General features: G+C 47.6%; 1 protein-coding gene across 1 annotated transcript in view; it reads right to left on the bottom strand.

Annotated features, from left to right (window-relative positions):
- Positions 1-27,781, bottom strand: part of ANO4 (anoctamin 4) — a 324,932-nt gene that overhangs the window by 111,489 nt on the left and 185,662 nt on the right. Inside the window, exon 10 of the mRNA XM_054718633.1 lies at positions 26,832-26,990. Within this exon, the coding sequence (XP_054574608.1) occupies positions 26,832-26,990 (159 nt within the window). The remainder of the gene's footprint in view (positions 1-26,831; positions 26,991-27,781) is intronic.

Raw genomic sequence — 27,781 nt, 5'->3', positions numbered from 1 at the left:
GGGGAAGGAGAAGGCCACGGGGACAGTCGGGGAAGCCGTAAAAGCCTGAGGTATGGAGAAACGGGCGGAGACACGAGCACACGCGCCTGCGGGGAGGATGGAACCGGAGAGGAGGGGGCGGCTGATGACCTGGCCGGAGTTCACTGGCAGGAAGGAGATAAAGGCTCCGGAGTGCGCTGAGCACCGGCTCCGATTGCACTGAACCCCATTCCGGGCGAAACCCTGGGAAACTCACTCACTTTCGCAACTCCGCCGCCCCCGCAGGCCGCCCGGCCCGGGACGCTGGGGACGCCGCCGCAGCGGCGGCGCCCGGAGCCCGGCGGCCTCCCAGCACCCGTCCCCGCCGCGCAGCCCCCGCGCGCCTGGTCCCGCGGGCCGCGCGCCCCGCACACCGGACGGAGGCCCGGGCGCCCTCTCCGTGCACCTCCCGGCGGCGCTAGACTTCAGTAGAGTTGACTGAATTCAAGGGATTAAAAAGTATAAATTGGGGGGACGCCGCGGCGGCGACGTCCGGAACACGGTGATGGCGGTGCCTGGAGCTCGGCGGCCGCCCAGCGCCCGTCCCAGCCGCGCAGCCCTCGCGCGCCTGGTTCCGCGGGACGCGCGCACCGCGCACCGGACGGAGGCCCGGGCGCCCTTTCCGTGCACCTCCCGGCGGCGCTAGACTTCAGTAGAGTTGACTGAATTCAAGGGATTAAAAAGTATAAATTGGGGGGACGCCGCGGCGGCGACGTCCGGAACACGGTGATGGCGGTGCCTGGAGCTCGGCGGCCGCCCAGCGCCCGTCCCAGTCGCGCAGCCCTCGCGCGCCTGGTTCCGCGGGACGCGTGCACCGCGCACCGGACGGAGGCCCGGGCGCCCTTTCCGTGCACCTCCCGGCGGCGCTAGACTTCAGTAGAGTTGACTGAATTCAAGGGATTAAAAAGTATAAATTGGGGGGACGCCGCGGCGGCGACGTCCGGAACACGGTGATGGCGGTGCCTGGAGCTCGGCGGCCGCCCAGCGCCCGTCCCAGCCGCGCAGCCCTCGCGCGCCTGGTTCCGCGGGACGCGCGCACCGCGCACCGGACGGAGGCCCGGGCGCCCTTTCCGTGCACCTCCCGGCGGCGCTAGACTTCAGTAGAGTTGACTGAATTCAAGGGATTAAAAAGTATAAATTGGGGGGACGCCGCGGCGGCGACGTCCGGAACACGGTGATGGCGGTGCCTGGAGCTCGGCGGCCGCCCAGCGCCCGTCCCAGCCGCGCAGCCCTCGCGCGCCTGGTTCCGCGGGACGCGCGCACCGCGCACCGGTCGGAGGCCCGGGCGCCCTTTCCCTGCACCTCCCGGCGGCGCTAGACTTCAGTAGAGTTGACTGAAATGAAGGGATTAAGAAGTACAAATTGAGAAGTTTGAAAAAGATGGCGGCGGAGGTTAAAAGCTGTTCTGTTGCCTCGCACCCAGCGAAATCGGAGGGGATGAGGTGTGGAGGTGCGTGGGTCTGGCTGGTGGCGGGGGAAAGGGGCTTTTGTTCCAAACCTAAGGGAGATTAGCTCTCCATCACCCTGAAACCCATCTTCTGGCGAACCCCGGGAGACCCAGATGCCTGCGGGGAGAGGCGGGACTCTTGCAGAGGTGCGCCCAGCAATCAGTGTTTGCTGCGCTGGAGTGCGGAACGAGGGGACTTAGATACATGGAAGGCAGAAGGACCAGACTCACAGCCATCGAGGCTCGCCGCACCATGGCCTGTTGGCGCCCTGAGACCCCGCCCCGCCCTGGGACCCGCCCCGCATGTTTTGAAGACCTGCCCCGCAAGTCTTGCAGGCACACCTGCGCCCCAAGCAACGGCTTATGCATGTGGGTGGCCTGCCCTCTGGCAGCGGACCAGATGATCTGCTGTTCTAGTCGGACTGCTCCAGGGCCACTCAGACAGGAGGAAGAAACTACAGTTTTTGCTGTAATCCTTGCTGAGTGCCTAAGGCAGTAGCTGATCTACACCCCATTGGAGACCCAGAAACGAGGGCACCTAGTGGTCTGTGGGAGATGACACCAGATTTCAACCACGTGCATAAGGGACACATTCAACGGGAATATTCAGTGAGCGCCAAAGCTTTGCTGCACCAAGACCCGGCCCATAAACGTGTCTCCTGCACAGCAACTCTTCCTTTATAGACAAAGAGAGCCCCCCCAGTGACACCAACAACAATCAAGACTTAACTATACAAAGGAGGACCAAGATGGAGGCATAGGGCGGAAGCCTGATTGTTGCCTACCACAACAACTTTGAGACTACGACAAGAGAGCAGAGCAGACACCATCCAAGACCACCATAGGGCTGGCTGAGTAGATGCTCTACAACTAGAATAAAAGAGGGGTATGTGGGATGATGCTGATGCCGGTGACCCAAAGACCACACTTTAAGAACTACAGCTCAGGCGACACAAAAGAACTATGGCTCAGGCGATACAACAGCGGCCTGGAACGTGCTCGGCGCAGTTCCCCCGGCGGTCTCCGGCTGAGGGGACGGCTCCACTGGCAGCCAAACACGGACAGACGAGCCCCTATGAGACATGGGGTGGGAGACACCGCGCTTGCTGACCTCTGAGTCCGTCAAGAATCTCAACGCCCCGGAAGCGGCCAGGTGCGCATGCTCGGCGACCGGCCACCTATGCAGACACAAGGGCCGACGCAGCGACGCCAGACTGGCCCACCGCCATGCACCGGGTGCACCGGAACTTCGCCGAGCCGCCGCCCGACGAGTTCTGCAGCAGCCATACTGGAGCTCTGGAAGGATGGCCAGGGGAATTGCTGAGGGGGGATTGACCGGCAGGAATTGGGATCGGGAAGACGGGGCCCCGCTGAGACCCGGGTGCGGGCAGGGTTGCGCGCCTCTGGACTCGGGTGTGGTCACACGCCTCTGGGTATAAGTGAGGCCTCACGTCCCTGGGTCTAGGTGAGGCCACATGCCCCTGGGTCCAGGTGAGGCCGGACCCCGGGTCCGGGTGAGGCCAAGTGCCCCTGGACCCGGATGACGCTGGACCCCATGCCCGGGCGAGGCCAAGCGCCCCTGGGTCTGGGAGAGCCCACACACCCCTGGGTCCAGGCGAGACCATGTGTCCCTGGATCCGGGTGAGGCTGCGTGCACCTAGGCCCGGGTGAGCCCAAGTGGCCCTGGGTCTGGGAGAGGCCAAGCGTCCCTGGGTGCGGGTGAGACCATGTGTCCCTGGATCCGGGTGAGGCCTCGTGCACCTAGGCCCGGGTGAGGCCACGTGCCCCTGGGTCTGGGAGAGGCCAAGCGTCCCTGGGTCCGGGTGAGACCATGTGTCCCTGGATCCGGGTGAGGCCTCGTGCACCTAGGCCCGGGTGAGCCCAAGTGGCCCTGGGTCTGGGAGAGGCCAAGCGTCCCTGGGTCCGGGTGAGACCATGTGTCCCAGGATCCGGGTGAGGCCTCGTGCACCTAGGCCCGGGTGAGCCCAAGTGGCCCTGGGTCTGGGAGAGGCCAAGCGTCCCTGGGTCCGGGTGAGACCATGTGTCCCTGGATCCGGGTGAGGCCTCGTGCACCTAGGCCCGGGTGAGCCCAAGTGGCCCTGGGTCTGGGAGAGGCCAAGCGTCCCTGGGTCTGGGTGAGACCATGTGTCCCTGGATCCGGGTGAGGCCTCGTGATCCTAGGCCCGGGTGAGCCCAAGTGGCCCTGGGTCTGGGAGAGGCCAAGCGTCCCTGGGTCCGGGTGAGACCATGTGTCCCTGGATCCGGGTGAGGCCTCGTGCACCTAGGCCCGGGTGAGCCCAAGAGGCCCTGGGTCTGGGAGAGGCCAAGCGTCCCTGGGTACGGGTGAGACCATGTGTCCCTGGATCCGGCTGAGGCCTCGTGCACCTAGGCCCGGGTGAGCCCAAGTGGCCCTGGGTCTGGGAGAGGCCAAGCGTCCCTGGGTCCGGGTGAGACCATGCGTCCCTGGATCCGGATGAGGCCTAGCGCACCTAGGCCCGGGTGAGCCCAAGTGGCCCTGGGTCGGGGAGAGGCCAAGCGTCCCTGGGTCCGGGTGAGACCATGTGTCCCTGTATCCGGGTGAGGCCTCGTGCACCTAGGCCCGGGTGAGCCCAAGTGGCCCTGGGTCGGGGAGAGGCCAAGCGTCCCTGGGTCCGGGTGAGACCATGTGTCCCTGGATCCGGGTGAGGCCTCGTGCACCTAGGCCCGGGTGAGCCCAAGTGGCCCTGGGTCTGGGAGAGGCCAAGCGTCCCTGGGTCCGGGTGAGACCATGTGTCCCTGGATCCGGGTGAGGCCTCGTGCACCTAGGCCCGGGTGAGCCCAAGTGGCCCTGGGTCTGGGAGAGGCCAAGCGTCCCTGGGTCCGGGTGAGACCATGTGTCCCTGGATCCGGGTGAGGCCTCGTGCACCTAGGCCCGGGTGAGCCCAAGTGGCCCTGGGTCTGGGAGAGGCCAAGCGTCCCTGGGTCCGGGTGAGACCATGTGTCCCTGGATCCGGGTGAGGCCTCGTGCACCTAGGCCCGGGTGAGCCCAAGTGGCCCTGGGTCTGGGAGAGGCCAAGCGTCCCTGGGTCCGGGTGAGACCATGTGTCCCAGGATCCGGGTGAGGCCTCGTGCACCTAGGCCCGGGTGAGCCCAAGTGGCCCTGGGTCTGGGAGAGGCCAAGCGTCCCTGGGTCCGGGTGAGACCATGTGTCCCTGGATCCGGGTGAGTCCTCGTGCACCTAGGCCCGGGTGAGCCCAAGAGGCCCTGGGTCTGGGAGAGGCCAAGCGTCCCTGGGTCCGGGTGAGACCATGTGTCCCTGGATCCGGATGAGGCCTCGTGCACCTAGGCCCGGGTGAGCCCAAGTGGCCCTGGGTCTGGGAGAGGCCAAGCATCCCTGGGTCCGGGTGAGACCATGCGTCCCTGGATCCGGATGAGGCCTCGTGCACCTAGGCCCGGGTGAGCCCAAGTGGCCCTGGGTCTGGGAGAGGCCAAGCGTCCCTGGGTCCGGGAGAGACCATGTGTCCCTGGATCCGGATGAGGCCTCGTGCACCTAGGCCCGGGTGAGCCCAAGTGGCCCTGGGTCTGGGAGAGGCCAAGCGTCCCTGGGTCCGGGTGAGACCATGCGTCCCTGGATCCGGATGAGGCCTCGTGCACCTAGGCCCGGGTGAGCCCAAGTGGCCCTGGGTCTGGGAGAGGCCAAGTGTCCCTGGGTCCGGGAGAGACCATGTGTCCCTGGATCCAGGTGAGGCCTTGTGCAACTAAGCCCGGGTGAGGCCACGTGCCCCTGGGTCTGGGAGAGGCCAAGTGTCCTTGGGTACGGGTGAAGCCAGATCCTGGGTCCGGGTGAGGCCGTGCGCCCCTGGATCCATCCGGGTGAGGCTGGGTCCCAGGCCCGGGTGAGACCACGCGCCCCTTGGGTATGGGTGAGGCCACGTGCCCCTTAGTCCAGGTGACGCCGTGCCCCTGGGATCGGCCGAGACCAAACCAGAGGGAGTCAGACCTCCATTACCACCATTTGTCCACCATCCAGAGCTGAGGGGTCAGTGCTGACATGTACACATAAGGAACTACTGGACATGGAAATTGGGTCTCAAAAGAACTGTTGGTCCAGGGGGAAGCTCGCTACAGATTGATTCATTTGCCTGTCAGCATAAATATTATTGCTCGTCTCACATTCAGTTCTTATTAGTATATATCTAGTGACATTTGATCTCGTTCATCTAGAGGAAATGATGAACAACATAGACTGAGGAACAAGAACAGAACCAGAAGCAAGGAGGCATCGATCGGACTATCGGGCCTCAGAGGGAGGATACGGGAGGGTAGGGGGAGGGTGGGGGGAGGGGGAGAGTCCAAACAAAGGACCTGTATGCATGCATATAAGCCTATCCAACGGTTAAGTTCAACAGGGGATTGGGGCATGCGTGGGGAGAGGGGTGGGATGGGAATGGGGGGATGAGGACAAATATGTGACACCTTAATCAATAAAGAAATTAAAAAAAAAAAAAAAAGATATGTGCAGTGTGCATAGGAATTTGTTCATAGTTTTTTTAAAACTATAGTCCGGCCCTCCAACGGTCTGAGGGACAGTGAACTGGTCCCCTGTTTAAAAAGTTTGAGGACCCCTGGCTCCATTGGGTCTCAAGTTATATGGCAGCAGAATTCTAAGATGACCCCCCAGCACTCCCCCTGCTCAGTGTACACATCCTGAATAACCACCTCTTCTTGAGTGTGGGCAGCACCTGTGAACATGAGGGGAGATCACTACTGCGACTAGGACACTAATCCACTGACTTTGAGCTCATCAAAAGGAGATTAACCTGAATTGGACTGAACTAATCAGGTGAGTTCTTAACAGAGAGTCTTGAGGTCAGAGTGATTCTCCTATTGACTTTGAAGAAGTGAGCTAATGTGTTGGGAGAAGGACTAAGAAAGCAAGGACTCATGAGTGACCTCAGGGAGCTGAGGGAAGTCCCTGGTTGGCAGCCAGCAAGAAAACGGGGACCTCAGTCCAACAACCACAAGGAACTAAAATTTGTCAATAACCATGAAAAGACCTTGAACTCCAGAAAGGAATGCAGCCTTTCTGATGGCACCTTATGGCAGTCTTCAGGGGTCCTGAGTGGAAGACCAGTTGAGTTGAACCCAGACTCTTGACCAACGGAAACTATGAGGTCATAGACATGATCTTTTAAACCTCTAAGTTTGAGGTTATTTCTTATGCAGCAAAAATAAAACTAATATAGGACGTATTTCAATTAATTCTGTTATAATACAATAATTAATAAATAATAATACAGGAATAAACTGTTCAGTGTACTCACAACTGTAACCTACTTTGCCTACCCTGTATTTCATTAATGTCTCTAGGAGCTTCTCCACAGCTGTATTCCCAGCACCCAGGATGTTACTAAGCACTTAGTCATTGAGAATGAATGTTTCCTAGATTAATTTATGAAAATTTTGAGATCTAAATTATGAGTAGCTTTCTCACAATGATTAGCTTGTTAAAACACTATTATTAGACAGAAAAATTCCATCTTCTTGACACTACAAAGATTCTAATATGGTTTAAATTTATGAGAAGCTCAAGTAAACAATCCTCTAGGCCACAATTAGGAGAGGACTGGTGCTGAGTTGCTAAGCACAAAGTTTCAAATATTTTGTTGAGTGAACAATGATGCAACATGCTCTTGGTTACTCTGCATCAACCCTGGTAATCCCTACATCAAGCCTAGGAAAATTACTGCATCAGGATAGTTGAAGAAAATCAGTGCTTGTTGGATCAGTCAGGATGGGCTAAGTTAGGCTGCAGCAACAAATAACTCCAAATATCAGTGACTTAACTAGAGCTGTACTGTCAATAGAGTGACTAATAACCGCATGTGGCTATAAAGTGCTTGAAATATAGTGAGTCCAAATTAAAATGTGCTGTCTGCAGAAAATATATACTAGATTTTGAAGACTCAGAATGTCTGAAAAAATGTAAAATACCTCCTTAATTTCTATATTGATTACATGTTTAATGGATAATAATATTGAATTAAATAAAATGAATTGCATGGTGGTTTTTTTTTGTTTGTTTGTTTGTTTTTACTTCTTATAGGGGATCACCAGAAAAAATATAAAATTACATTATTTCTATTGGATGGTGATAGGATAAAGGTTATTTCTCATTTTGCTACATGTCCACTGCAGGTCAGCACACTGTAGGGACTCAGCGATTCACACTGATGGGTCACTGTGCCAGAGGGAAGGCAGCGCTCAGGGGGTCTCAGCAGGACACATGCCACTTCTGCACCTAGCCCACGGGACAGAGTAGTCATATGGACTTGTAGTAGTCATATCTACAAGGTCAGCAGGAAGAGAAATTGTATCTGATAAGCAGTGCTAACTAATGCACACTGGAGTACCCTTCCTCCATCACCTACTCAGGATCACAGATCATTTGTGTAAAGCAAATGTCTTATCTTCCTCACAACAGAACTACTCACAAAGTCATTCAACAAATACCTAAAGAAAATCTCATTTCAACATAACCACTCAAAAAGTCATTCAACAAGTGCCTAAAGAATATCTCAACAACATCCTAGGCACAACATTGGCTCCTGGAAATATAGAGAAGGCTAAGAACATGGTCCTCAATCTCAGGGAACTTACATTTCAATAGAGCAACTGTTATACTAACTACAGATAATGTGATGAATACGAACCGAAGTTGGTCTCATTTCTTTTGGGAGCACAAGAGAGAAAATGCTCCCTTTCTGGATGCCCCCTCCATAGAGTGACAAGTCTCTCCTTAGAAGTAAGCAATGTCACTTCTGACCCACATAACTCCAAAGTTCTCTCATTATTACGGATCATCTTAACATGTCCTTATTCCTTCAAGGTGGCATATTAGACAAGTTGAACTTAGGGACAAGTATATCATCACAGTTATGCTTTATATTATCATCACAAATATGCTATTATCCACCCACTCATAACTATACACAGTTATGACCTAATAAATAACCCACACAGCATTATGCCCTTCGTGAGCTGCAGGGATTAACAGCCATGAAATAAGCATGACCGGGGAAGGACAGATGAGCAGGCTGTCTCCTGTCAGTGAAGGAGTAATTGAATTTGGGGAATGCTTTCTAATGCTCTTGAATGTTATGACGGTTATGATATACCTCCCAAGTCTATTCTATTCATCTCTTGGTGGAATGCTGATCAAAATTAGAGAATGCAGGATAGTGCATGTAGCAATATAGCTTATAAAGTTCTCTTTGCCAAGTCTTTGGATGCTCTCACATTCGGAGATCAAGTAGAAGAGGAGGGCAAGCAAAGGAGATTGAGAAAGGTGAAGAAGGGGGAAATCCAGAAGAGCAGCCCTGCCTTCTGATCCAAGAACAGAATGTTTTTCAGGGAAGGAACAAGCCACTCTGTGGATGAATGCTGCTGACAAGGCCAATAAGATAATCGGGATGGCATGACCGCTGGATTTGTTCATAGCTGACCTTTGTAAAAGCAGTTTCTATGGAAGGGTGAGGGAGAAAGCCTGGACTGAATATTTTGAAAAGTATGTGGCAGGCAAGGAAATGAAGACAGTAATACTAGACAAATCTTTCAAGGCGTTTCTATGAAGTGGAGAAAAGACATGAGGCAGTGGTTGGAGGAGAATATGGGGTCAAGAGATCTTTCTTTTTAAGATATGAGTTACACAAGCATGTTTGCAATGGTTGAGTAGAGAGGAAAATTTGATGATGCAGAAGAGAGAGGAGCAATGTCCTTGAGAAGGTGAAATGGGAGGGGATTCAGCACATAATAGGAGGGCTCCTGCGATGGCGGCAGATACTGCATTCATAGTCTCAGAGGGAAGGCAGAGAGTGTGGGGACAGTCACAGAAGGTCCTGTCTGATTGTTTCCATTTTTAACCAGAGTACAAACAAGGTTATCAGTAAAGCTTGTGCGTGCATGGGGACAGGGTGGTGCAGATGGAGGGGAGAGAGTTGAGGGGTGAGAAGAAAGTGTAACATAACAGTTGGCCAACTCCATGGCCTATTCACTCTTGGGTCAGATGTCACCTTCAGTGAACCCCTTACCCAACACCCTATTTAAAACTACTACCCCTTCGCCCCTAGTACTCTTATACACTGTTATGCTTTCTCCTTTGTCATATCACTTATCAGCTTCTTACATATTGTGCTATTTACTTATTTATCGTGTTTATTGTTCACTGCTCCCCCCCCATTAGAATGTGAGTGCCACCAGATAAGGGCTCTTTATTTGGTTCACCAATATATTCCAAGTATCTATAATTATGCCAGGCACTATATATTCATCAAATTATTGAAATTTTTTAAACGAACGAATGAATTAAAGAGGGAGGCAAAGAAAGGAAAGGAGGGAAGGTGGGAGGAAGGAAAGTAGTTCGTTGATATGGTGAGAGTGGACAATGAACCTACTAGGCTCGCTGGGCCTTCTTTGGTACTCATCTGAGACAGTGGTCATGATTTAAAGTGAACCACACTGCATGTTTTTCTAGTAACCTTCAGCCATTCAGGTGCAGGCAAAAAGAAGGTGGGGTTTAATCAAGGTCAAGGCTTTGACACACAAAAAAGCCAAAGAAATAAAGGAATGATAGCATTCAGGTGTGTGCAAATGAACAGTCATAATGATGGACTATGAAATTAAAGCCAAGTACTGAGGGAAAGAAAATGATGGCTAAAAAAGTGGCCGGGACAATTAATCAGCAGGCTCATTATCATATTCAATATCCTTTCCTGTGACATTTTGGGATATGTACACTGATTCAAAGCAAGTTTCAGTTCCAAGTATTAGCTCCAAGTGTTTAAGGGTTTATTTAGAATTCTTCTTCCCTAAAGAGATTTCATTTTTAAAAGCTTTATTGTTGAAAGCATTTACATATGTCCCCCTGTCCCCCCATTGATCCTTTCTAACCCACCATGGCCCCCTGCAAGAGATTTCATTTTAAAGGAAGATTAAAGTATAGCTTTGCTAAGTATACATAGTATAAGAAAAAGAAAAAAGGAAAACCTCAACTACAATTCAGTACTTACTTGCTAATTGCTTATCTTTGTTTTGCCAACCAAATAGAACATTGTGTGACAAAGAATATCAAGACTAGTAGTTTTTCATTCCACTGGAGTTTGTGCAGAGAATGACTAGGTGGGTGATCCCTTCCAGCAATCAGAAGCAACATTGGACGTCTCTAGCATCATTTATCCGTGAGTCACCAAATGAAGGACTAGATTTCAGGAGACCCATGGGTACTTATTAGAGTGAAAAACTGAATCAAGGCAGCCTCAAATAAATGCCAAAGTGATTTACTGCTGTGCAATCCAAAATAATACCCTGACTAAACCAAAGAACCTACAGACTGTGGAGGAGGAGGAGAGGCCCCAAGAGGAGACCTAATGCATTTCTGAAACACTAATGGACGTAAGGTCCCACTGCATGCCATTTTTTCCCACCCACTGGACAGCTAAGGTCAAGGAAATAGTGTGCAGTACAGTTTCATTCTTCTGCCAGCTCTCCTCCCAGCCTTCTATAAAGCTCTTTTTCATATCATCATATATAGAAAAAGTCATAATGGAGAATGGAGGTGAAAAACAAAAACTCTAGTGAGCAATAAACACCATCTTCTTGGGAGACCATCATGATCTTGGTTAAGTTTGCAGGTAATAGCTGGTAGAGCTGGTTTAGGAAAACGCTTGGCCTGAAAGAAATCCAGCAATGTGATGACTTTATTTAAACAGATGTACTATGGGATGGATTTGGTTGCAAAGAAGTGAAATGACATTAGGTTAGATCACACTGACAAAAATGACTGAAAGATGCATATCTGACTAGCATCAGTACAATCATTAAGGCCTGGAACAATCATATATGATATAAGTTATATTCATGGGAATTGCTGAATGAGCATCAACAATGTGAAAGTCAAGATGAAATGACAAGCCAGGCACTATGCTAGGCTCTGTAGGGAAGCCTGTGTGGTCCTCGTGGAATTCCCACTCCAACTGAAGAAGCAGAGATGCACGGAGGAGCCGTGATGCCTCCATCAGAAGTTACTGCACATTTGCTCATAATTTCCCACCTGGAAGCCAGGCCTTTCTATTTTCCTGGTTGGTAAATACCTATTCATCTTTCAAGACTCAGACCACTCCCTTTAACCTTCCAGAAACCTCTGGGGAGAATCTGAAGTTGCCTTAGTGCTTTTACAGAAACTCTTCAGGATGTATTCTAATCACCAGTCTCAGTCTGTCTTCACTGCTAATCAACGAGCTCTTCAAAGACACAGCGTATTGCGGGAGGTTGCATTGTCCAAGGATGGCCCTACCAAGAGCTTTCATCCCGTGTCTTCCAGAACCTTGCCCCTCTCCAGCCAAGAGGTGGCATCCATGTCCCTTCCCTTTGGTCCCGCCTCTGCCAATGGGGTACAGCGCGAGAAACACTTCTGAGTCTAGGTCATAAAAATGAAGGGCTGGCTGTCTTGTTCTGTTGGAACCCAGCCACCGTGACACATGGAAGCCTGAGGCATCTGAGCCTCAGAGAAGCCCCTGGAGAAGTCCATGTGGAGAGGAAACCAGGGTCCATGGCTGACAGCCAGCGCCAACTTTCCAGCTATGTGAAGCAGCCCTCTCAGAAGGGGGTCCGCCAGGCCCCTAGAGGTGCTGCTCTAGCTGATCCCTCATGGAATACAGAACAGCTGTTACTGCCAATCCTGCCCAATTGCAGATCTGAGAGTAAAATAAATGATTGCTGTTTAAAGTCTCACGTTTTGGAGTTGCCATGCAACAATAGATAACTGGAATGTTCTTTCATTTTTGATGCCTGGAATATAATAGACACTCTATACACTGATGCTTTAACATCAGAGGAGCCTGAAGTGAGGGAAGGAAACATCCTCTTTCATTTTCCTCGTAGGGAAAGAGTTTTCAGCTTGTCTTCCCTTTGCTCTGTCCTTTTTTCTCCTCATCGCAAACACATGGATGTCTCATTACATGAACTTGTGACTGCTACCGTCTGACACTCAGATGAAAGATTTGGTCTCAATGAATTCAGGTCTTCCTTGAACAGAAAGAATTGTCTAGTATTAACATCAGAACAAAGCTGTGGGTGTCGGGGAGCTACTGTGACTGTAGCTAATTTGCCCAGTCATGCCCAAGTGAAACGCCAGAAAAAGCTACTCTATCCTCACCTTGAGGTGCCATAGAAGATTCATGACTGAACCTGTAAAATCATTTGGGTAGGACAGAGAGGGGGCTGGCATAGCTTAAGTGAAGGGACAGGTGGCCAGACAAATCTGTTAGGAGGAGTGCTGGTGACTGCCCTATACTGTTTGTTGTCAGCTTGGCATCTCTGCTCCCTCCTTCTAAAATCTCCGCCCTTATTGCCAAGAAGAGCTGGGACTACATTTCCCAAAATCCCCTTCCCTCTGGGAAGATAAGGGGTGCTTAAGTGAAATTTGGAAGGTGGAAAAGAAGAGGCTATTCTCCCCCAAGGTAGGCTTTTAGAGATAGTTATTTGTGTAAGCTGCAGACAGCTTCAGGTCAGTTTTTGGAGAATCATGTATCTATGCCACTCTCAGACATTCTTGAGATCCCTAGTGGCTTCCAGGCCAACTTCTGGGACCCACCACTCACAGCCTTTTCAGCAGTGGTGCAAACCTCTGTATTAAACACTTCATTTTTGGAAGACACAGAGTAGCTTGCCTTCCTGCAGAACCCTAAATGACAGAGGGGCCAAGCAGTCACAGGCTCTGGGGAAGACTTTTAGAAGAAACTTTGATCTATGCGTAGACAAAAGTGGGAAGATCTCAAAAGAGGTAGCCCCCCAAAACAGTGGAAACTAAACTGATAAACTGCAAAGGACAAGTCAGGGAGGGGGGTTACAACAAGATCAGGTTTCCCCAAAGGTCCCAACACTGTTCATGCACTTGATTTGTCCCTGCTCTGTGCACTGGAAGAGGTCATTTAGATGTAAAGACCGTAATTTTCCCCATCCCTCCCCAACCCAAATCCAGCTAGTTTCCCTCCTCCTACAATGCACCACTTCTCCCCTTCAGAGACTGTTCCATTTATTCTTCCCACCCTTGTCCCAGTCCCAGCCCACCCAGGATTGTGAAAACAAATGTAATTAGGAATGCAAATTCCAAAGTCTCTCTGTGCTCAGTTCACTCCTTATTTTAAGGCAGGGGTGGTGAGCAACATCATCCGAGCGCCATACAGAATTATCAACTACAAACTTAGCCTGCTATATTTGGTCAAACATTTAATTAACTCACCCCTAATGCCTTGGCAGGGTCAGACCAAATGATTTTGTGGGCCTTATATAGTCTGTGGGCTGGATATTCCCCACCCCTGTTTTAGGAACTTTCCTGAACTTCTATAATAAAATAGTGGCTCCCTCCCAGTATCCCAGCATCTCTTCTCCACAGCACTCATCACACCTGACATATTTACTTGTTTATTTAATGCCTGACGTATCACACCTGACATATTTATTTGTTTATTTAATGCCTCCCTTCCTTCAATAGCAGTAGACACTCAGATATTTGACGAATAGATGAAAAATGACACCATCTAGAAATGGAATCATCAGGTATCATCGACTGCTCTTAAAATATGCCTAAAGTACAATCAGAAGTGAGTTAAGCCTTGGTCCCTGCCTCAGGAGACAGTGCTGCATCATCACTTTTGTAGCTGAAGTACCAGGCTTGGTTAATGAAATTCAGCTTACCATTCATCTTTTGTCAAATTTTCCATGTGTAGGGATCACTAGCAAGAGACCATGGGCTTACACATGTCGGGACTGCTTCAAAGCTTTGAAATCTCTCCATCTTATTAATACACCAGAGGCCTAGTGCATAAAATTCGTGCATGGGTAGGGTCCCTAGCAGCTGCTGGCTGCCGGGCCGGGGCCTCCCTTCCCCTGGCTGCCTGCTGCCTGCTGCCTCTGCCGGCTGGGGCGGGGCCAGGTAGGGGGAGGAGCTGTGGGCAGTTGGCTGGCTGGCCCTGACCCCTGGTCAAACTCCCAGTCGAGGGGACAATTTGCATGTTAGGCTTTTATTAGATAGGAGGATAATTAGCGTCATACCCATCAGACCACTTCAACTTTCTCTAGACACAAGCCAGGGACCCTTAGTCTAAGAGGTGATGAGGTTGAATGCCTGAGATCAGGAAAGAGGATGACCAGTTATTGAAATTACTCCCTTTTTTATCAATTCCCTCTTGCCCCCCGAGTATGTATTTTGAGCAACTTTAACAATTTAACATAACATGTAATAAAAAACAACAGGAACGAAACACCATAAAGAAAGGACTTCAGTTCCTTTAACAGCTACAACAATGCGATGCCAGCACTTGGGAATAATACATGATGACAGTGCAGAATGTGTTTTATATCAGACAAGTTCACTCTAGATCACTAAGAAGACCTTTCAGATGAATCATGTTTCAGCTTGTGGGATGGCAACAATACTTCACAAACTCACTCAGCTCTTCTGTTGCTTGTCTAATGGTTATATTCGCCCTTTAATGTTGTGCTGTCTTGAGTGAAGGACTATGCATGAGTCACATGAAATATGAATTGGTTTAGAATAATCCTTTGAGTAAATCAGCTCAAGGCAGCTTCGTACTGGTCACCTTGACCTAGCAACATAGTAAATGTTTTGATTAAACTTTGTCTTCCTAAACAAGCAAAAGCAGTTGAGGCAATCATAATTAGGCTCTCAGATCTTTAAATGGTCTCAAAAATTAGAGTGAAAGTAAGAGGGCTGCGAGAGGAAGACAGAAAGACAGAAAAGAGATGGAGGCTCTGGCTGGGTAGCTCAGTTGCTTAGAGTGTTAGCGTGATACACCAAGGTTTTAGGTTTGATCCCTGGTCAGCACACATATAAGAATCAACCAATGAAAGCATAAATAAGTGGAACAACAAATTGATGTTTCTCTCTCTCAAATCAATCAATAATTTTTTAAATGATGAGAGAGAGACAGAAAGAAGACACAGAGAAGAAGAGAGTGCCACTGCCTTCCCCCAATTTGATGAAGCTGCCTTAAGAAGATGGACCAATGCGAATAAAGCTGTGATTCTGATGGATGGATATAGGGCAGTGGTAGGTGAGGCCAAAAAGGACTCAGTCCTAGCCACATGACCACTTCAACTTTCTCTAGACACAGGCCAGGGACCCTGAGTCCAAGAGGTGATGAGGTTGGATGCCTGAGATCAGGAAAGAGGATGACCAGTGGTTGAAACCACTCCCTTCTTTATCAATACCATCAACAAGCATTTATTGAGCACTTATTATGCATCAGACTCTTCTAAGCACATGGTAATGTATTAACTCAGTTTATCCTCATAACAGCCCCCATTAGTTAGGATTATCTGCTATTTAATAAATGAAGAAACTGAGGCACAGAGAGGTTAAAGCCTTACCGAGTTATTCACTTAGAAAGTGATGAGATAGTAAGTGGATCTGAATCCCAGTTATCTGGTTGAAAGGTAATCTTAACTTACCCTATCCTTCCCCTCAAATACATAAGTCTCTCTTCTGATATAGAGAGTCTGGTGTTAAGACTGCTTCCATTGGCTGGTCCACACGAATGAAAGCATGGAATAGCTGCTTATCATTCCTCCAACTGCCTCCTGGACACTGCAACAAACTACACAAGGCTGGGTCAAAGGGTCTAACTCAGTGGTTCTCATCCAGGGATGGGTTTTACCCCCACTCCATCCCGGGGACAAATGACAATGCTTGGAGACACTTCTGACTGTCATAACTTGAGGAAGCACTACTGGGATCTAGTGGACAGAGGCTCTGGGTCCTGAGAGAGCATCTCCAGCAATAAGCTGGATGTGGTTGCAGAACATAAACAGGGATGAATACAGAAAAGGTAGTCCGGCAGGAGGTGATGGCAGAGACCAACCTGGGTTAGACAAGCACTTTCAATGGGGACGACTTCGTGAAGTTTTCCCCTGAAAAGGGTAAAGCAAGACCAGGATGCGCAATTAAAGAGTCTCTTAGCTCTGGGTTGATCCATAATTTCATTCCTGATGAATCCAAACCAAATCCTCTGAAAGAAGATAAGTCTCTGAACCTTGACCATGCTAAACTTGTGACCTAATGTATTCTGAGTTTTTCCAAGAGCATTAAAGATAAGCATTAATCTCATTCATGAATAGTCATTAGCAAACAGATGGTCAGTTGATGTTGCTATTCCTAATAGTTACATTTTAAGGGATTTTTTAAAAATGTAAAAACATTTTTCTAAAAGGTTTTCCTTGAAAAACCATTTTAAAAGTAAAAGTGCTAATGCACTGTACTCAATAGATGGTCAGTTGATGTTGCTATTCCTAACAGTTACATTTTAAGGGATTTTTTAAAATGTAAAAACATTTTTCTAAAAAGTTTTCCTTGTAAAACCATTTTAAAAGTAAAAGTGCTAATGCACTGTACTCAGCTGTTAGGATGACTGCAATGATGATAATAATAAAGATGTAGTAAATGCTTGTAATATGGCAGGTACAGAGATAAGCACTTAATATGAATGATCTCATTTAATGATCATAATAACCCATGAAACAGATCTCATTATTAGCGTCATTTTGCAGATGAGCTAGCTTTCCCAAGAGCACACAGCTTTTAATGGTGGAAGCAAATGAGCACACAGAATGTCTGATTCCAGATTCTTAAACACCATCTCAGTTACTTATTGCTGCATAACAGGTTACCACAAACTTAAAGGCTTCAAACAACACGTGAATGATCTCACAGTTTCTAACAGTCAGGAATCCAGGCACAGCTCAGCTGGGTCTCTGCTCAGGGTGTCACCAGGCTGCCACATGGTCTCGGTCAGACCTGCAGTATCATCAGAGGGCTCGACCGTGGAAAGACCAGCTTCCAAGATCCCTCGGTTGTTGGCAGAACTCACTTCCCTGTTTTCTTGCTGGCTGTCAGCTTGAGGCAACTCTCAGACACTGGAGGCCACCCCACCTATATCTCTGCATATGACTCCCTTCATAGACTGTTTCACAACATTGTAGCTTACTGCTTGAAAGCCAGCAAAGGAGAGTCTATCCAGCGCCAGGAGGCTGAAACAGGATCATTATACATTACATAATCCCAGAAGTGACCTCCCACTACATTTGCCATATTCTATTGGTTCAAAGCAAGTCACAGATCCCGGCTGCACTCCAGGGGAGGGGATTACACAAAGGTGTGAAAACCAGATGGCAGACTTTAGGGTCTGTTCACCACAACCACGAGCCAAGTAAGACTGTAATCATGCTGTGCCCCTTGATTTTGCCAAATTTGTACATCATCTAAAATATTTAAATTCCCTCTATTTCCTTAAACTGACGCACTGTTTAAAATAATTATTTTACAAGGAACTTTTATAGCACAGTCACAATTGAAAAATTAATGTTACTTGCCATAAAGAGAAGGTAACACAGAGGTAAAATGAAACGGTAAAATAAAATAAGAAACAAAGATTTACACCCTACAATGTATTTACCTATATGGGCTCATTTAATCCTCACATAGTTCATGGTAAATAACATTATCCTCATTATTAAACATGTGGAAACAGAGATCCAGAAAAGCTTAATAAACTGTTCAAGCCCTCTCAGCTTATATGGGATTGTACCAAGAATCAAATCCATAGCTACCAGCAATCAAAGTGCAAAGAACTACAGTCTAGAAAGCACCTGACTTCATTACATACCCAAATTTTCCTGGTTCCTTTTCCTTCTCCTTTTCCGAACTTCCCCTGTCTTCTCAGCCTGCCTGCTAATCTCGTCAATCCTGAAATTCATCTTTAGAAACCAGAAATCAATGTAACACAAGGGTAAGGAGTAAGTATGCTCAGGTTTTAATCCTGGCTTTATTTCTGGTCTTGTTGCCTGGGGCAATGGTCTCATCTATAAAATGGGGACAATAATAGTAAGTGATTAATAAATGTCAGTGAATATTTTAATAATACTATTTTGTCATCATCTCAAAGAAAAATGTCCAAGATACCCGACCTTGAGTGCTGTGTATGTATTTACCACAGCTAGACTTTTTCAATCCTTCTGAGAGATGAGTGAAAACAAACTGTTTTGACAGGTTACGTTATTTTCTGCATTTTCTGTTTTTAAAGCTTACTATATCTCTTTTTGGGCCCATGTCCTTGTGTAGGACTAAGAGGATGGGGTCTTCTGCCCAAAGAAAGGGCTGGCCTGAGCCAGGAGCATGGCCACACATCCTCCGCAGTGGAGGGAAGGCTGCATTTGTGGGCACAGATGCAGGCCGGTGGGTCCATGCCATGGGAGGAACTTGTCCTTTTCTTCTTATTGAGTCAAGGACATTGCTCCAAAATTATTTTTTCGCTCTTCTACTAGTACATCATTTTTTTCTTCTCAAATAAATGATTTCTACTAGCATGAAAGCCTGCAGTTATTTCTCTCATCTTAAATAGAAAGAACTCTTTCTTGACCCAACTTCATACTCCAGTTTTTACCCATTTCTCTTTTCCTTTATAGTGAACCTCCTTGGAAGAAATATCTATATCTTCTGTCTCCAAATTTTCTCCTTCCATTCTTTCTTGAACATACTTTAACCATTCTTTTACTTCCACCTCTGCTCCCAAATTTCTCTTGCCCAGCTCCCCAAAACCCTCCACGTTGCTAAATTCAGTGGCTAACTTTCCAGTCTTGATCTTACGCCATCAGCAGCATCTGACACAACCAATCTCGCCCTCCCTCCTGAAACACTTTCCTCCAGGCACCAGAGCCTTAGGTTTCCTTCCAGCTCCTTTCCGCTGGCTCCTCTGTCCTCCAAATTCATAACACTGCTGTGTCCCACAGCTCACTATTTGGATCTCTTGCTCCATTTGTAGCTGTTCCTTGGGTGATCTCATCCAAATGTATATTTCCAGGCCAGATCTCTCCCTGTCTTCCAGACTCTCCTATCCTACTCAGCATCTCCACTACTGGGACACCTCAAACTTAACATGTCCACAAGAGGACGCCTCCTTTCTGCATCCCTGTGAATGGCAACTTCTTTCATTTAACTCTTTAAATGAATAGCATATGACACATGGATAGCCTATGCCTCTTCACTCTGGCATAACTCGTTCGATCTGTCTGCAGTTCCCAGAAGTTCTCCTTTCCTTTTTTTATTTTCTTTTTCTCATTAAACTTTGTTTTAATGGATCTCAAAATTCTATGACAGATTTTTGGCCAAGTTTGTTTCCGTTATAAAGTACTGATTTTAAAAACTGCCACACAGGGTGAGCCCAAGTGGCCCTGGGTCGGGGAGAGGCCAAGCGTCCCTGGATCTGGGTGAGACCATGTGTCCCTGGATCCGGGTGAGGCCTCGTGCACCTAGGCCCGGGTGAGCCCAAGTGGCCCTGGGTCTGGGAGAGGCCAAGCGTCCCTGGGTCCGGGTGAGACCATGCGTCCCTGGATCCGGGTGAGGCCTCGTGCACCTAGGCCCGGGTGAGCCCAAGTGGCCCTGGGTCTGGGAGTGGCCAAACGTTCCTGGGTCTGGGTGAGACCATGCGTCCCTGGATCCGGGTGAGGCCTCGTGCACCTAGGCCCGGGTGAGCCCAAGTGGCCCTGGGTCGGGGAGAGGCCAAGCGTCCCTGGGTACGGGTGAGACCATGTGTCCCTGGATCCAGGTGAGGCCTCGTGCACCTAGGCCCGGGTGAGCCCAAGTGGCCCTGGGTCTGGGAGAGGCCAAGCATCCCTGGGTCCGGGTGAAACCATGTGTCCCTGGATCCTGGTGAGGCCTCGTGCACCTAGGCCCGGGTGAGCCCAAGTGGCCCTGGGTCTGGGAGAGGCCAAGCGTCCCTGGGTCCGGGTGAGACCATGCGTCCCTGGATCCGGGTGAGGCCTCGTGCACCTAGGCCCGGGTGAGCCCAAGTGGCCCTGGGTCGGGGAGTGGCCAAACGTTCCTGGGTCTGGGTGAGACCATGTGTCCCTGGATCCGGGTGAGGCCTCGTGCACCTAGGCCCGGGTGAGCCCAAGTGGCCCTGGGTCGGGGAGAGGCCAAGCGTCCCTGGGTCCGGGTGAGACCATGTGTCCCTGGATCCGGGTGAGGCCTCGTGCACCTAGGCCCGGGTGAGCCCAAGTGGCCCTGGGTCTGGGAGAGGCCAAGCATCCCTGGGTCCGGGTGAGACCATGTGTCCCTGGATCCGGGTGAGGCCTCGTGCACCTAGGCCCGGGTGAGCCCAAGTGGCCCTGGGTCTGGGAGAGGCCAAGCGTCCCTGGGTCCGGGTGAGACCATGCGTCCCTGGATCCGGATGAGGCCTCGTGCACCTAGGCCAGGGTGAGCCCAAGTGGCCCTGGGTCTGGGAGAGGCCAAGCGTCCCTGGGTCCGGGTGAGACCATGTGTCCCTGGATCCGGATGAGGCCTCGTGCACCTAGGCCCGGGTGAGCCCAAGTGGCCCTGGGTCTCGGAGAGGCCAAACGTTCCTGGGTCTGGGTGAGACCATGTGTCCCTGGATCCGGGTGAGGCCTCGTGAACCTAGGCCCGGGTGAGGCCACGTGCCCCTGGGTCTGGGAGAGGCCAAGCGTCCCTGGGTCCGGGAGAGACCATGTGTCCCTGGATCCAGGTGAGGCCTTGTGAAACTAAGCCCAGGTGAGGCCACGTGCCCCTGGGTCTGGGAGAGGCCAAGCGTCCCTGGGTACGGGTGAAGCCAGATCCTGGGTCCGGGTGAGGCCTTGCGCCCCTGGATCCATCCGGGTGAGGCTGGGTCCCAGGCCCGGGTGAGACCACGCGCCCCTTGGGTATGGGTGAGGCCACGTGCCCCTTAGTCTAGGTGACGCCGTGCCCCTGGGTTCGGCCGAGACCAAACCAGAAGGTGTCGGACCTCCATTACCACCATTTGTCCACCATCCAGAGCTGAGGGGTCAGTGCTGACATGTACACATAAGGAACTACTGGTCATCGAAATTGGGTCTCAAAAGAACTGTTGGTCCAGGGGGAAGCTCGCTACAGATTGATTCATTTGCCTGTCAGCATAACTATTATTGCTCGTCTCACATTCAGTTCTTATTAGTATATATCTAGTGACATTTGATCTTGTTCATCTAGAGGAAATGATGAACAACATAGACTGAGGAACAAGAACAGAACCAGAAGTAAGGAGGCATCAATCGGACTATCGGGCCTCAGAGGGAGGATAGGGGAGGGGAGGGGGAGGGTGGGGGGAGGGGGAGAGTTCAACCAAAGGACCTGCATGCATGCATATAAGCCTATCCAACGGTTAAGTTCAACAGGGGATTGGGGCCTGCGTGGGGAGAGGGATGGGATGGGAATGGGGGGATGAGGACAAATATGTGACACCTTGATCAATAAAGAAATTAAAAAAAAAAAAAAAAAAAAAAAAAACTGCACACACACACACACACACACACACACACACACACACGAAAACCCAAATGGTCCACAAAACATTCTCCTTTCCTTCTGAAGGTTTTACTGCACTGTAATCATTAACCAGTCTTTTACTATTAAATTTAAATAGCCAACTGAGACAAATAATTCTGAGGCTGTTCTTCCATTACTGATTAAGACAGGTGGCAGGGATAGGGGATAATATTCATTTAGCCTTCTGAGCTTTCTGAGCAGACTGGGTAACTGTCAGCTCCAGCTGCCTTCTTGTCCACTGCTTGGATGACACCCACAGCAACTGTCTGTCTCATGTTATGAACAGAAAAAAATGGCCCAGAGGCGGATAGTCAGGGAGGCTCCCAACACACATGGGCTTGCCAGGAACCAAACTGACAAATCTGGCAGGATCACCATATTTCAAAAACCTAGGGCTATCTTCCAGCTTTTTCCCAGAATGATGATCCATCTTCTCCTTCAGCTCAGCAAATTTGCAAGCAATATGAGCTGTGTGACAGGTGCATAGCAAGCACTGATCTGGCTTGGATGGTTCCGGATAATCAAGCTGTACTTTCTACTCTTCTTAACATCTCCTCTGCTGCACACTTCACCAAGTTACCATAATTTCTTTCCTGGATTCTTACCAAAAATATCCTAACTGATATTTCTGCTTCTGCCCTTGCCCCCTCTACTCTTCCCCCATCTACTATCACCAGGCAACCAGAGTAACCCTAATAAACTAAGAAACCAGATCATGTCATGCCTCTGCTTGAAACTGTTCAAGGATTTTCCATATCACTCAGAAAAGCTCAACTTTCCCCAGTGACCAGTAAGGCTTCCATTATCTGTATGGCATAATTTCTTACAATTTCCACCTTGCTCAGTCAACTCCTGTCACTAGCCCCTCACTGTTCCATGAACACCCCAGGCATGCTCATGCTCAGGGCCTTTGCACTTGCTGTTCTCTTTCCCTGGAAGAGAAGCTCACCTTTGCCAACTTTTATAAAAATTGAACACCCCTCTCAACAATTATTGACATTTTAAATATATTTACTTATTTATTTTGTACATTAAATCCCAACAGGGCAGGGGTTTTTATCAGTTTTATTCACGGCTGAGTTCTTTGGTGCTTAAAACAGTGCCTGGCATAGAATGAGCATGCAATAAATATTTGTTGAATGAATTAACTACCATCAAGATGGTATGATTTATCTAATTATAGTTATTTTGTAATGACTGTAATAATATGGGTTTTCTCCCACGTTCTGCGTGATTGTAAAGAGGAAAAATCTGCTCTATTAATATAACTGCTGTGCACACATTCTAAATAATTCAAAAGTCATCCATGATTTGACTACTTATACAAAAGAAAAGATACATTTGTATTCATGATAATGATTTCAAAAATTAAAAATGGAACATATCTAAAACAAAAAATGTGAATTAACATATATGTGCTACCTTTAGGAAGGGAAATCTCTTTAAATAAGGTATCACTAAGAAGCAAGTCACTTGGAAATAATACTTTGAGAATGTTGCCGTTCTTTTTCCTTTCTCCTGGCTAATACGAGTTACAGACAATCAAAGACCCGGGGTGCCAAAGCAAGCACGTACCCGCTGACCACCCAGGCTGGGGCAAAGGTTTTAAGAAAGATGAAAAGTGACTATGTGCTCCCTTTTAGCATGAAATAAAGATTCTCCTGGCTGTGCTTCTTGACACTCAATGTTAAAAGACATAAGGATTATCTCACTGTCACCCTGTTCAACTACAGAGCCTGATTTTGCCCACCTGTATAACATGTTTTCCATCGTTTTTGGACATCATGATACACAGCTCATGAAGAAGACACTGGTAATTCACAAAATGTGCTTAGTGTCAATCATTTCAGATGTACTAGTATAGGGATTCCTGGGTTTTCTTTTTTCTTTTCCACTTGAATCAAGTTCTTTGTTTTAGGTATGAAAGGTTGAAGTAACTCCCGGAAGCTGAAATAGTCATTAAGATGGTCTCTCCCGCTCAGCTGTTTATACAACACTTGACTTACATAAGAGTGCTTCTGATGGTTTCTAAATCTAATGATGCCATGTAGGTACTGATTTACTGTTCGACCAAGGGGCATTGTTGTAATTATTTGTGGCAGGGGAAAATTAGTTTTTCTATAATTTCCTGCTGCTTCTTAACCTGCAAAGGCTCCTCATCTCTTTGTTTGTTTGTTAATCCTCACCTGAGGGTATTTTTTTCACTGATTTTTAGAGAGAGTGGAAGGGAGGGGGAGAGACACAGAGAGAGAAACATCGATGTGAGAGAAGCACATCAATTGGTTACCTCCCACACACACCCCGACCAGAAACAGGGATCTAGCCAGCAACTGAGGCCTGTGCCCTTGACTGGAATCAAACCTGGGACCCTTTGGTCCGTGGGCCCACGCTCTAACAACTGAGCCAAACTGGCTAGGGCAAAGCTCCTCTTCTTGCTGAGCTGGCTAAGGCATTGAGGATGCACAGCAGAGCCCAGAGGCGGGGTTATAGCCAATTGTGCCACTTAGGCAAAGGGTGTGGGTGGCAGGAAAAGACAGGAACCGGGCAGTGGAAAAGGCTACTTAGGAAGAAGGTTCCTAGCTGTCAGTAGTGGATAGAAGACTGTGGGATAAAGGAGAATAGGGAAGCTGCCACTCAGTAAACAACCTTTGGAATAAGCCAGTCAGTGAAAGAAAAATACCACATGATCTCACGCATTTATGGATAATAAAGAACATTCTAAACTGATGAACAAAAATAGATACAGAGGTAGAGAAGCATCGAACAGACTGTCAAACTGCTGCGGGAAGGCTGGGGAGGGTTGCGGGGGGAGGTAAGAGATCAACCTAAGGACTTGTATGCATGCATATAAGCATAACCAATGGATGCAAGACACTGGCGGGGTGGGGGTATGTGCCGGGGTGGTGGGGGCGGGGGGGTTGGGGGAGGCCAGAGGAAGGTCAATGGGGAAAAAAAAGGAGACATATGTACTACTATTTGTAAAACTTTAAACAATAAAATAAAATTAAAAAAAAGAAAATATAGGAAGAAACTTTTGAAAATCCATTTTAGAATCTTTAGGCTTTGTTTTAAGAAAAACTACTAAAATAAATTGCATTTTTGGACTGAAAAAAAAAAAAAGAACCTTTGGAGTGAAAGGGAGGAAGAGATGCTTAGAATGTTTTTATGAAGTTTTGCCATATGGTGACATCACCCCTTTTCCCAATTACTGTGTGTTTTTTTTTCTAGTATACATTAAAATAAATACCAAGCTATTAAAATTTTTAAGACTTATAACCAAACAAAATTATTCTATATACAACCATAATCATGAAAGCCATCCAGTATCACACCATGGTCAGCACAACTACAGTATATAAAACAGGGTGAATAATCCTTCTCAGCTCCCTGCTTGGCATTAAAATGATGGATACTGTAGTCTAGATACTTCAGGAGACATGCAAGAGATTTGTCATCTCTTTAGTAATGTGCATTATTTTAAAACATAGTAGGCTTTTTGAGTTTTAATAAGTCATGAAATGACATTGTAAAGACCTACACAGAAGAAAGCCCAGGAATGGAGAAAATAGTCATAAAACTGAAAATATAGATCTTTCATTAATTGAATTAAGCTAACTGATGGGAATCAAAGTTTTGAAAGGGTCAGAATGGATCGGAAAAAGGACTGACATTATGTAGGACCATGTGGCAATTCAGAGCTCTTATTTATTTATATGAAAATCCTGAAATTTAGAAGAATAAAAGAGTGAAGGAATGAATGTTAGGGTAAAATAAATTAATGCACCATTAATGTTAAGAAAAGAGACTAGACAGTTGCCTCAATAAGAACTTAAAGAACAAGATTCATCGAAGACATGTTCAATGGGGATAGAACCACACAAAATGGAAACAACAGCATATTTCATTCTGTCTGAGCAACTTCCAGCTGAGTCTTCTGGGCAATCTGGTTCCTTTCCTAAGAATGAGTCCCTAAGACCACACTCATCTTGCCACTTTTCTAACTCTCTTTCTGGAGACCTTCTAGAAAAACACTGTTTGTTTTTTAAATCCTCAAGAGTTGAGACCAGGCTAACAGATCCGGAAAAGTCCCTTTTATCTGAAGGGTCCCAAGATAAGCATGCAACCTGCACCAAACAAGGAAAAACCTGCATTGATTTCAAAGATCTCTCTCCTCAGTCTTGAGGAGCATAATCAGAAACAGAACATTTTAATTGCCAATATGTGCTTCTTATTGACCAGGAAAAGCGCCATCATCTTTGCACCATAGTTAGGGAAGAGTTACATAATCCACCTCCAAGGACCAAGTTCTACACATACACACAGCATTTCTGGGTACAGAACAGTCTCATTGTGGCTGGACCTCTTGTACCTTTCTCACAAAATTACTCCTTAAAACTCCCCATGCAAAGCAGAAGGAGAGAAGAGGGAGAGAGTATACGGGGAGGTAACTCTTGAGTCCGGGAACATGATAAAAACAGCCCGAATGTTTCTTAAAACTGGAATCACTTTGTAAGTTCCAGCTGTTTGGGGCCAAATCGGCCCGTCTCTTCTGGTGAGTGAGGATGTCCAAGCTCCTTATGTTTCCTGAAATGTAAAAACAGCCTCCCCATGAGGGGTGACTGCATTTTATGCAAACTTGTCCTTAATCCATGAGACCAGAACACTCCATTCACATAAAGGAAGCAGATAAAGGAAGTCAGGTAAATGATAACACTTTGAAACAATCGATTCCATGGGAATAGAGTATTTTGATTCTCACGAAATCATTTGGCATTAAAATGCTCTCAAGGCAAACTGTGTTGTGAAAGTCTAATTGCTGGAACATTCCCCAAACACTGGATTGGCAAACTCCGACCAAATAAAACATTCAGCTAACATAATGACTAATTTTTAAAATTGCCTCTTGATATGAATAGTTGTATATTTATATTTTTCTCATCCAAGCCAACTATTTACCTCTTTCTCCATTTGTAAACCTTCTGCTCTAATATTTCTTTCAAACACTTCTCTCTTTTCCGTCTGGGGGTTGGATTTTCTGTACACAAGAATGTAGTCAATTCGACACTTTCCATCTCTGAAGTAAAGTCCATTTGATTTGGTTTTTTCCCGCACTGTCTGCATACAAAGAGAAAGGACCAGCTTAAGACACGCATAAAATGGAGTCTTGGGTGAGTAATGTTAAAGAACAATTAAAATGAAATGCGTTACTCTTGTGTTTTATAAAAATTACATTTTTATTACTGAAACATGTAAACAAAAGAAACAAAATAAAAATTGGAAAAAAGCACTGTGTCAATTGGGAAAAACTTTGGACACCTAACAATACCACATGTTGGCAAGGATATATAGCAACTGAGAATTCTCATATTCTACAAGTGAGAGTGAAAATTGATATACTTACTCTGGAAAACACTGGCATTCTCTTGTAAAATTAAACATTTGCATAACATGCAATCCTAGAGACATTTTTGATAAAGCAAGGAGGAGACATGTATATAAATATTCATAGCAGCATTATTTATGAGAGTAGAAAATAAAAAACTAGAATTGATGCTAATGTCCATGAAAAAGTAAATAGGTATATTATAGAATATTCACACAGTGGAGTATTTATACAGCCCTGAACATGAATGAACTGTAGTTGTATCCAGTAATAAGCATAAATCTTAAAAACAACATTGACAGAAAAAAACCAAGTCACCAAAGACTTCATACTCCATGATGCCACTTTTTATAAAGCATTAAATAAAATAAATCTTTTTTAAAAAGTTGGTAAGGCTACAGGTATATGCGGTAAAGCTAGTTTTAGAGAAAGAGAATTTTTAAAAAAAGCCTTCAGGCCCTAACCGGTTTGGCTCAGTGGATAGAGCCTCGGCCTGCGGACTGAAAGGTCCCAGGTTCGATTC

This window comes from Eptesicus fuscus, chromosome 7, assembly GCF_027574615.1.
Source record: "Eptesicus fuscus isolate TK198812 chromosome 7, DD_ASM_mEF_20220401, whole genome shotgun sequence".
In the NCBI taxonomy this organism is placed as follows: Eukaryota; Metazoa; Chordata; class Mammalia; order Chiroptera; family Vespertilionidae; genus Eptesicus; species Eptesicus fuscus.
This window is presented reverse-complemented; position numbering and strand designations above follow the sequence as displayed.